This window comes from Bos grunniens, chromosome X (assembly GCF_055505025.1).
Source record: "Bos grunniens cultivar Pamir isolate PY7600 chromosome X, Bosgru_T2T1.0, whole genome shotgun sequence".
Lineage (NCBI taxonomy): Eukaryota > Metazoa > Chordata > Mammalia > Artiodactyla > Bovidae > Bos > Bos grunniens.
In genome coordinates, this window is record NC_141194.1 from 83,902,035 (window position 1) to 83,914,119 (window position 12,085).

Genomic DNA, 12,085 nt, shown 5'->3' on the forward strand with positions numbered 1-12,085 from the left:
TGTGGGGTGGGGGGAGGGGGAGGGAGCCTCCTTCAATTGTGATGCCATGATGGTAAAAGAAAAGTTGGTGGAAAACCCAAAGAATTGAGAAAGTGAGGCAAACTAAAGCTGGTACATGGCATCTTCTGGATCCTTAAGCCTGTGGCCAAGTGCCGAGCCTCACCTTTCCCATCAGAGGAACAGTGCTTCCTGGAAGGTCACAGAGCACCATGCACAGGCCCAGCACAAGCAACACTGCATCCGTTATAGTACAGATGTTAGTGCAGATGACATCAGGGCTTTGACTAATAGCCTATAAAATCCTATGATCCAGACCCAACTTGAAGGATGGCTTAAGGTAGGTGTTAACAATCCTCAAAATGATACAAATAATGAGTTAGAAAAGATCATGGGATACAGAGCCCCTGTTTGAGTTTCCTGAGCCATACAGCAAATTCCTGTTGGCTATGTATTTTACAAGTGGTAGTGTAAGTTTCCATGTTACTCTTTCTATACATCTCACCCTCTCCTTCCCTCTTCCCATGTCCATAAGTCTGTTCTCTATGTCTGTTTCTCCATTGCTGCCCTTTAAATAAATTCTTCAGTACCATTTTTATAGATTCCATACATATGCTTAAGAGTATGATATTTATCTTTCTCTTATTGAGCACACGCTCCATGATAATACAGCCTTGCTGATAGCAGCCTGGGGAGGAACCACCTATCAGGACACCTCCTTCCTCTGATGACAGAGCAACCCGTTTCACCCTTCACTGGTTGTGTACTAGTCTCTTTATCTTGTGTGCCATGCATGCTAAGTCACTTCAGTAGTGTCTGGCTCTTAGTGACCCTGTGGCCTGTGGCCTACCAGGCTCCTCTGCCCATGGGGTTCTCCAGGCAAGAATACTCAATGAGCACAAGATATATAATCTGCTCAAAGGGAACAGAGTACCATTGGGTATCCACTTACACAAAGACATCAAATTATATACACAGGCTCCAGAAGGAATACTACCCCACTGTAAAAGTATTACCAGGGTAACAAACCTCCACTATGCTAAATCTCTCGTGTTTTTATCTCATCCTAAGGACTCAGAGAGTTTCTGATAAACCTGACTCCAACATGTTCACTTAGCAGCTTTCAATGAACTTTACTGTCATTTAGTCATACTTGGAGTTGGTTTTTAATATGAACGTTATCTTTCTCAGAAAAGTCCACAGTGCCTGACATATATCAAGAGCTCAATAAACCGTTTATGAATGAAAGAGTGAATAAAAGAAAGAATATTCTCAGTGACATGGCTTTGGAATCTCCTGTGACTTGTGGCCCTTGATTCTAGATAGAAGATAAAAACCAAACATTATGCAGATGTACTTGTTCCGAATTTTCCAAGCAGAAAGATGAGCAAAAAAACAAATTACTACATATGCTTTCTTTTGGCAGTTTTCCTTCATTTGCCTTTTGCTCTGCATCGAGTATACAGATTTGTCTCTTCGAGCTCTTCTATGTAAAAACCTGATGGAGATTCTGGGCCTGAGTTATCCAGTGGCAGGGTCTGCAGGACATTTCCTATACTGCTTACAAGGCTGGACGTTTTCCCTGCCTTGATTCGTTTGAGAGAATGCTACCCTCTAACTTGTGAATGGGGTAAAATGGCCAATGCCAAGGGGGTGGGTTGAAGGGTGACAGAAGAGAGAAGCACCAGCTCAGTGATGTTTGTCATTTTTATTTGCAATACTTTAGGTCCAAGTTTCAAACTGCATTATTTTTACACTCAAGACACAGTCATGCACAATCCATATTTCAATTTTCTATTGCTTCAACCACAATTTAAAGTAACAATATCATAAACAAAAGTCCTTAAAAAGAGCAGATGCTGAGGTCAGAAGGATGGAACCATACCATCAGCAGGTTTACAAAAGAAATAATTTACTTAAAAAATCAAACAGAAAGACCATAAATACCTTTAATTCAGTTACAGAAGAATTTCACTACACATGGGTTTACAGATAACACATTTTAACAAAAGTAAAGCACAGCCAAATGAGATACAACTCTGATAATGAAAACACAGATCCTCCTTAACTTGTTTTGTCTGGATATTACGAGTATAATCCCAGTACATATCACTAACTACCCTGTGATCTGTCTCTTCCTTGCTGATGTACTGAGATTTAAAATTCAACCCACTAGTGGTTACAGAATTCTGTGAAAGGTCTTATTATCACTAATGAATATAGTATATGCGGGTCCATAAAGCACACCACACACAAGCACACACACTGAACTTGAATTTCACACTTAGGGCTGGTTGGCACTGCTGTAGGCAGGACATTGGGACTGTCCACTAACTACAAGTTGATCCTCTTTATAGTATCATACTCATCCAATTGGCCAATCCCTGTGGGAGCTGTCATCAGAAATGCTGTCTTTGGTTCCCAAGTGGATTTGTCAACACTCCTTAATGTTAATAGCATGTAATCACTTTTTCCTTTTTCTCTCTGCAACCTGCAAATGTTTAGGCCCACTCAGTAGTCCCAGCCATGGCATGGGTTCTGCCATCTTGTGCCATTTTGGAAATAAACTCTATAAAGCCCAACACTGCTTCATAGGAAAGGAGAGGCCGAAGTATAGTTCTATTCTAGCAAGTGTGACAGTGTATTTCTGTTCTAGTAGCGAATACTGGCCACAGCTTAATGAAAACCAGACTTTACATACAGAGTGTATGGAAAAGAAAAGCTGGAACACTCAACAGAAAAGGAACACTAAATCAAAAACAAAACAACAGTGAAGGAATTGGAAGGCTGCCATGAGTTTTATCAACATTCCCTAGTATTTATTCACTTCATTTACTTGAGGTTTGATTTTTTTTTTTGGCATCATCTTACATAGTTCTATTGTTTAACTGCAACATAAGAGACCCAGGCTTAAGCATATGATATTTGCCATCACTTTAGCAGGATGAATTATCAAGGCAATCTATAGTACCACAGAATGTTAGAGCTTTGGAAAGCCTTGGAGAGCTAGTCCAACACCTTTATTTTATAAATGTGGAAACAGACACAACATGGTTAAGTGACTTGCCCAAGGGCACACAGTAAGTTAGGAGCAGAGCCTACATTAGTATTCTTATTTCTGGGCTTCCCTGGTGGCTCAGTTGGTAAAGAATCTGCCCGCAATGTGGGAGATCTGGGTTCAATCCCTGCATTGGGAAGATCTGCTGGAGAAGGAAATGGCAACCCACTCCAGTATTCTTGCCTGGGAAATCCCACGGACAGATGAGCCTGGTGGGCTACACCCATGGGGTCGCAAGAGTCGGACATGACTTGGTGACTACACCACCACCACCATTCTTACTTCTAGGTTAGCACTACTTCCATTACATCTGATTGATTCTAATTGCTGTTGATTTCCTCATAGGTCCTAAATCAGATGCACATGGTACCTGCCTCACTACTGGTATTATGGGATAGCATTCATCTGACGGCAGCTTCCAAAGGAGACTCTGATGGCACTAAACAGCTTCTATAAGTTTATCTTACAAGTGTGACTGTATCATGTGGCAGTAAATGCTCCTCATTATTATTGTCTACTTGAACACAAAAGTGTGCGCGTGGAAGTTATAGTCTCAGTTCCCGCATTTGCAGATTCAGTTAGATACTGCTTGATATTACACAGACATCCTCAATGCATGAGGAATCGGGTTTATATTCACTTGGTCACTAAAGGAGCACGGGATCAGAAAAGGAATGGAAAAAAAGCCTACCAACAGAAAGATCATATCAGAAACCAATTTCTGATGAAAAAGTCTTTCTTAGGAAAAACAGTTCCATTATTTCTAGGGTCCCCTTTAATCCTTTCCCAATTCACATGCAAATATATGTTCAGAATTGTGTGTTAAGTTCACTCAAAATCTCAGGTCTGGTAGACTGTCAGTTTACAAATGCTGAATTTCAGTCCTCTTGCTCAGAGACTAGGAGTAGGCCATCACTGGCCATGCCTTTGTTTAAACAAATATTAACTGCAAGTAGCTCAGAAAAGGACCATGAGTAACAACTGGGGATGTCAGGGTTAAGACTCTGATAAGTAGATTATATGTTGAGAATGGCCCCAAGTGGGTTCTCTAGATAAAAGGTCTGCTCTTGGTGAAACTAACACCTGAGGCCACTACCGTATCATAAAAGTCCTCACCTGCAAAGTCTTTGGTGAGTTACAAGGAAATTCCTCTCTCTGGGTAGATAGTCTCCCTGATTTCTGTTTAAAATGACAGTAGTTACTGCATACAACCTATAATTAGGCAGATCAGAAAGCACCTAGAGGTCACCATCTCAGGCCAAAGCTCAAAGGAGTTGAGATTGAATGCCAAGAGGCCAGGGCTGTTCTAAATGTTTGTCTCAATATTTTCACAGTCAGCTTTTAAGTGCAAGTCATAACTTCTACTGAAATCAACAGGACTTGCCTACTGTTTATTAAAAGAAAATCCTACCTGAATGATAGTATATCCTGTTGGAAAAGGAAATGGTGGGAGCTGGGGATTTTAACCTTCTGTTCTTCCAAAATTCAACCTAAAATCTGCTAAAATGATCCAGAAAGGCAGTACCTGAAACAGATGTTGTCAGAGGGGCTATCCAAAGTGACCCCTCCAATCTAAAGTAAGTAAAACAGAAAACTTAAGGCCATACCAAAGCAGAGGGGGCAGCCAGCCAGTTTGAAAGCAGAAGGATGTGTTTGAAGTTCTAATAGCGACATCTCCCTGGCTTTAACTTATAGATACTAGTCCCCGAAGAAAGCATGTGCCATACCGAGTGTGTGCCAACCGCAGCATCCAGGCAAATATAAAGCCTATGGAATAATTGTAATTAGCAAATATCTGTGCCCTGCATGCTCTGGGCTCTGGCCAGAAGGCATCTGCTTCTGGCATCTTTTCTATGTTTCTATAGTCCCCTTTCTGATGTTTATTTATTATAAAGCAATAGTATAACTATATCAAAGGAAATCTTAACAAGAAAAAAATGTGCATAATCCCACCACCCCAACACAACTGATTTCAATTGTCTGTGTTCCCAGTCTTTGTTCATATGCACACTTATTTTTACATAGTTGTCATCCCTATTTATGTTATTTAAAGGTGATTTTATAGATTCTCTCTGAGAACTGGCAGCCTCATTAGAAATAAACAACCCATTGAGCAAAGGAATAGAATTATTTACACAATCTTTGAGCTGAGAAATATCGTTTATAGACAAACATCTCAAACTATCAAAACAGTTTTACAGACGACAGGAAGCAATTTCGTATTTCTTTTTCTTTTAGCAATGGAATGTGCTTCACAAGGGAGGGAAAGATGTGGGGATCAGGTGGTTAAAATCAAACACTGGGGTGCAATTCACAAGCCTGAAAGAAATCTGAATAACGCAATTAAAGAATAAATACTTGAGTTAAATCTTCTTACATGACTTGGCCATCCAGTAGCCAAAATGGAACATGGACACACAAATATTTACAATGACACATAGACGAGATCAGCAAGAACGAAGTCATTACCCAACACGGTGACTGATTTGAGGGGATGTGTCATCCAAAAATCTTCATAGGATGATGACAACGTGCTGGATCCTTGCTACAACATTAACGTTCTTTTCTTTCTTAAATAAATAATCTCTACTGTGCTTCTCACCCTTCCCTGACTTTCCCGCTGCCCTATCCCTATCTCAGGACATTTTGGAATCAACATTCGATGATGCGCCCTCCTTATCTCAGGGCACTCATAGACTCACCAATGTCAAGATGAGCTACAAAAAAATAATCCAGGAAAAGGGAATAAACTATTAACCATCTGGAGTACAACTTGGTCAGGTATACCAAGTGTAAATCCCTCAGCATCATTTTGGCAGGAGAAACAGCTTCTCTCTAATACTTATTAGAAATATACATAACTCTCCAACACAGGGAATGGTCTTTAGAAGCTGTTCTCATTTTAAAATTTACATAGATATAAATCTGTAAGAGTAAAGCCTACTGGGATATATTATCATAAAATCTTGGTACAACAGGATGTGGTGAAGTAGTACAAGACTCCTCGTTGTTAACATGCTGAATTGAAAGCATAAAAGAGCAGCCATTTCTCTGCCTCCAGTAATCTGAAGGATCACTGCTCCAGGTGTCCTTCCACCAAAAAAATGCCTTCATGATATATAAGGGATGCTCACGGACAATTAGGGCTTCCCAACCAGGTTTGGGGCTCTCTCCAGTGGCAGGGCATAGGTACCAATGTACTGAATTCTATTTGCATCCCACCTATTGTTTCATTGAATTCCCTGGTACGATGAATGAAAAATTTAAAAAATACTTAATTTTAAATGAAATCAAAATTAAGGCCTCACTCTCTCTCACACATAAAACAGTGTGGCATTAACATTTTCAGGCCCAGCCACGTCTTTGTGAAGAATAACATAATATGGTTCAAATTAATATTACTCTTTGATCTTTTCACATTTGCTGTTTTATGCCCTTGTGCACATTTTCTAGGGGCAGGGCTCAAGCCCCTCCCAAATTTCATAGTCAAAGGAAACAACAGGAAATCCACCAGTGGTGTTATCTCCTAAATATAAACGTGTGCACTATATGGTTGGTTAGCAAAAACTCTAAAGAAAGTGCTTTCATTTTAAGGAATGAACAGATGATTACATGGACGGATGTGCCTCAGCAGAGAAAGAGAGAGGCCCATGGCAGTGATCTCTTTCCCTCTCTTGCTAAATGCAGATAGGTTCTATTCAGATTCTTGACATACTACAAATCAAGGAGCCCTCTACTGCACAAACTGCTAGCTTTTCAAAGGCTTAGAGAAAAAATTCTGCAGAATTTATAAAACTGATAACACTCGAAAGAGAAGCATATCCTTTCTATGCAGACACCCTCCAGATATTTTTCTACTCTCAGAAGATTCAGGAAGTGGTGACTGTTGAGTGTCTAATAAGTTGATACATGGTGAAATAATAGTCAAATTTTCATATCTTGCCCAAGCCACAAAAGGAACTCAGTTGAACTGGTAGGTCTTGGGATACATGATTGCAAAGCCAAAGGCTTTTCACTGGAGGACTTCAAGATCTTTAGATACATGTTTTTGAAATTCAAAAGCCCAAAGGGCTAAGTATGAACACACCATATGCAGAAACAGAAATTTGTGGTACATAGGGGAAATGACAGTAAGTACTTAGAGCCAAACGTTGACTGGGATGTAGTTTTCACTAACCTCCCATTTCTTGCAGAGTTGAATGCTTACATATTTCTGTTCTCCATATCTTAAAACTTTTTTTAATGTTTGTTATAAATTGTGAAGATAAATAATATTTTATCATCAGCAAATCTTGGGTAATGGGTCTGTTTCCTCCTGATGTGCCTGTTTTAGAGTTGCATACGTTCCACAAGCACAAAACAGGATTAAACTAGGTATCTATATCTTTGTTTACTTACTGTCCAATGAAGATTTCAGTATTTCATGCTTATATTATCTTCCTTTTGGCTCTTAGAGAAAGCCCCATCTTTGTTTAAGTGTGGCCTCTCCAATCAGGATTTCCTAGGTTTAAGACCTAGACTCACCTAACTGGAGTGCCATAGTTTTGGTGTGTCTTTTTGCAGGTACCATGAAGATAAGCAAGCAGGTTTATACAAATGACAAATCAACTACCACTTAAGCATCATCATGAAAATGTGATAAGATTTCACCATCTGAACTTTATTTAGATAGTTTTTAAAAGCCCTTCCTGAACACACATATTCCTCTCTGCTTTTGGAAAATGTCATAAAAGAAACCTTTTCCAATACAAATGCAGAAAAACAGGTACACAAACCAAGCCACCACTATAGAAGAAGAATAAAAAATTGCAACTCTATGAGGGCATGGACTTCCACATGTTCACACAGTACTTGCTCTGAGGTTTTTTTTTTTTGTTTGTTTTGTTTCATTTTGTTTTTTTTTTGTTTGTTTGTTTGCTTGTTTGTTTTGTTTTTTACTTTCTTTTTTTTAAAAAAAAGTTTTGACATCTTTTTTCTGGACATCTAATGACAATGCAAGTGAAAAACATTACATTGGGTAAGGAGTTTTGAAGGAGGTTTGAATGCAAGAGGGACTACTCTCTAACTTAAAAACAAACACAACACTATGAAGAGGGATTGTGCATCTTTGAGAAATCTTTTTTCTTCAAAGTGAATGCACAAAATGAGGGGATTCACTACTGGCTCTTTCGCTTCACGGTGGAAGTGACCTTTTTATGGTCACTTCAACATTGCTGCCCTGTATGGGCCGCGATTCAGGCTTACAAATAAATTACATAATCTGAGGGAGTAGGAAAAAGGCTTATAAGAAGTTTCTATTCATCTCAAAGTTAAAGAAACCCCACCCCATTTGACTGTCTTTTCTTCCATCTTTCCTGCAGCGGAGTTTTATTTCAGTCTTACTCATGAGGGAGATGGTGTGGGGTAAGGCTGGCAGTCCTAGCGGCTGCTGTTCTTAATCGCTTCTTTTGCAGCAATAATCAGAGGAGTCAGGCTGGAGAGAGGCTTGGCTAATTTTAAAAATGGATGCTGCAAAAGGAAAAACAGAGGAATTACTGGAATTCTTTCCTCCAACAAGTATATTACTTTACACTTGCAAGGAGCCTTTTTTTTTTCATTAAAATTTGTATTTTGTGGATCCAATTAAACATCATTTAAAAATATATAGTGCCAGCTTTTGTCCTTCAGATGTTTTTGTTCTTCAGTGTCATGAAATCTTTGGGAAGCTGACTGGCAGAGCTAGAAATTCAGAGTAGGTGTCTTGTAAAATCTCACTGTGTTAGGGAGTCTAACTTTCTGATTTTCTTAAATTGATGACTCTATCTGGAGCAGCCTTCAATGCTTGAAAAACTGTGTTCTGTTGACCACTAGAGCCCTTAACCCTGAAACCAATAGCCTCCTAACTGCTAAACCCAATAGTGTGCCTCCGCCATTTCTTTTTTGGTTGCTCCACAGTACTTCATACAAGTGAATGTCCCTTCCTTCTTTGAAATGTTGTTCTCTTTGGGGGCCTGTAACATTCTACTGTCTCAGTTCTCTTCTATATGCATGCTCACTGACTGCTCCCTCCCTATCTTCTTCCTCGTTTCACATCCTCTTTCCACCTCCCATAACTTGACTCTCATCATCTTCTTTTTCTAATTTAATTCCTTGGAGAGTTCATTCCTTTTCATGGTTCCAACCAAGCTCTTAACAGCCTTATGGAGATGACTCCCAAATATCCATTTTGTGACCTGATCTCTTTCCTGAATTTTGGTCCTATTTCTCTAATTGCCTGTTGTTTATTTCCTTTTGAATGTCCTCCTGCCACCTTGAACTCCACATTGAAAAATGTACATTTAGTCAGGTTGACGTATGGCAGAAGTATTGTAAAGCATATCTTTCAATCAAAAATAAATGATTTTTAAAAATGATGTGTGGCAGAACCAATACAATATTGTAAAGTAAAAAAATAAAAATTTTTTTAAAATAAATAAAAATAAAATAAAATTAATTCAAGAAAAAAAATATATTTTTTTATACTTTGAAATTTCTCAAAGAGGGTACTCTTATGTGATGTAAGCTATAGGGGCTTTGGAGTCAGAATACCTAGGTTCAATCCAATCCTCTGCTTATCACAGTGGTTAAATGAGGTAAGCGACAGTTTCTTGTAAACTATATCAAGGCCAATCAATGTTAGCCAGTGTATTATTATCCTCTATCACTTCTGCTTTTGCTTAATGTTACCACTGGTTTGATATTCTGAAGTCACTTTTGTGTTCTTATGTTTTACATGCAACCAGTTACCAAATGCTGCCTCTTCAATGCCTTTTACAATGATCTCTTGCTTTGCCTAGGCCTAATCAACTTAATCCTGATTTATAACAATAACCTCCCTCCCATATTCCTTCCTCCATTTGTTTCTGTTGCTAATTCTTATTGCAGACCATCAGTTTCATCTTCCTGAACAAAGCTTTCATCATGTGTGTCCCTCAGATGGCTTCACTATTTCCCCATTTCCTACAGCCCCTATGCTTTAGCCTGGTGTTTAAGGCTCTCTACAGTCCTGCCACCTGCAGCTGTCCTGACTTGAACTCTACTTCAGCCACACTGTCTATTTTCTGTTCCTTTGAACCTTGCCTACATGCCTTTGATCAGGTGATAATCCTCCTATCTGAAATTCCTTCCCCTTTTCCCCTTAAACTATCTAAGACTGATCTGTCTTTCAAGGCCCAGCCAAACTCCTTCCCTTTCACAGACATCTTACGAATGCCATAGGCCAGAGATGCATATCTCTAATCAGTTATGACATTCACTGTTTGAATGGCCACTTGGTTCCACTGAGTCTCTGAACAATCTTGTTTTTTCATATTCCCAAGGAGACTGAACTTCTAAAGAGTAGGAATCATGCCTTTAAGAGATTTGTATCACCCAGTGCACTTAAGCCTTGCAAACAGAAGTTGCTCCATAAAAATTCATTTATTTGTGCCTTTTCTCAAGTCTTCCAGTGGTGTGAATGTCATGTAAGTCTGTTTTCCAACCTCTAAAATGGACTAGAGGCAGAGAATGGAGTTATATGGACTTAAGGTAATATGCAGATCATAGCTTACATGTATAAAATCAAAAGATTCAACAAACACACTCTTCAATCTTCTCAAAACATCATTTTGCATCAGTAATCTGACTGGTTCAGATAAAAGTATTGTTGAGTAAGGAATTAACTAGATAATTGATTTAATTATATATATATATAACTGTATAGCTACCTTAAGTGAAACTGTATTTTCACTCATCCTTGAAGAAGACATGATAGGAATGTGTACAGGATGTGTATGTGGGGTGGTGAGAGGCGTACACGCATGGAAATGATGTACTCAAAAGTTCCAGTTTTTCATCTATAATTTGAGGCTGGAATAATGGGAGGACTAATAAAGGGCTATTTCAGATAGGACATTTTCAGGCCTCATGACAGCCTGTGAAATGCTCACAGATAGCAGAAAAGAGAAGGTATAGCTTTCCCAGTTCCTCCAAATTGGTTTATCCCAGGTATAACTTAGGTTGGGGTAGGGTATTTTCGCCTGAGTGTGGCTCTCTGTCTCTGGAAGAAGTTCAGAAGCAATATGAACTTTTTGTTGTTTGGCCGAGAACAGACTGAGTCTATCGTTAATCACACTCTGCATGACCAAATATTATGCCTTTTATTTAACTGGATTATGTGTTCAAAGTCAGGAGGGACAAGTAGTCACTTTTCTTGGCTTGGCTATTACAGATCTTTATTTTCTTCCCTGAAGGACCATCCCCAGCAGTGATCCTGGGCATGCATTGCTTTATCAATATAAATGCTTTTTTCCCTTCTAAATTGGTTTGTGTGGAAGAAAGACAATCCAGGGCTCAAATTCAAGTTCTGCCATTCAATACTTGTGTGAGCTTTAATTTCTACATCCATAACAAGGATTAATAACACCTATCTTAGAGTGTTGTAAGAATTAATGAGATAATATGTGTAAAAATTTTGCTATCAAGTAGGTACTAATTATCATCATATATACGAATCCCTGAGAGCCATGAAAAGGACAAATGGTTACAGAGGCACTCACCACTGGATGGTACTCACCCAGGCAAGCAGGTGCCTGCCATTTGGCATCACAAGCAAAGGGGCTTTGACCAGTAAAGCATTAGAGTAGCAAATGCCATGGAAATAATTGCATAGTTATGTAGAGAATTACCTCCGGCCAAGAGCACCTGTGTACAACATCCAGGGGCACAAGCAAAGTTTAGAACAAAACAGCAACACCAGAGGTTCACATTGTTTTTTCCCCTTGCAAAATAAGACTCCAGGAAGAACAAAAGAGAGTTCTAGTTTAAACTGCCAACTTCTCAGAAGAAAGGCCACACGCCAATCCATTACATATTAGATGCCTGCCTATATTTCTGTGCCTGTGATCTCAAATCAAATGGTTAGCGCCTAACTCGAACTAGGCATCTCTCAACAGAGTTCTCTGATTGTCACACATCGAGGTGGAAAAGCTCAATATAATGACTCTCTGTTTGTAACTGTCCTATTTAATTTTC

At 39.1% G+C, this 12,085-nt stretch overlaps 1 protein-coding gene across 18 annotated transcripts in view; it reads right to left on the bottom strand.

Annotated features, from left to right (window-relative positions):
- Positions 1–5,277: 5,277 nt before the first annotated feature.
- The window catches only part of PAK3 (p21 (RAC1) activated kinase 3), a 126,474-nt gene continuing 119,666 nt past the window's right edge, over positions 5,278–12,085 (bottom strand). For 11 of the 18 annotated variants that reach the window (XM_086388080.1, XM_086388073.1, XM_086388078.1 and 8 more), the window contains 2 exons: positions 11,628–11,755; positions 8,384–8,563 (listed from right to left, as the gene is read on the bottom strand). In XM_086388080.1, the coding sequence (XP_086244206.1) occupies positions 11,657–11,755 (99 nt within the window). In that variant the 3' untranslated portion in view covers positions 8,384–8,563; positions 11,628–11,656. Of the gene's footprint in view, positions 8,564–11,627; positions 11,756–12,085 lie in introns of all 18 variants that reach the window. The other 7 variants (XM_086388084.1, XM_086388086.1, XM_086388077.1 and 4 more) reach the window with 1 other exon arrangement.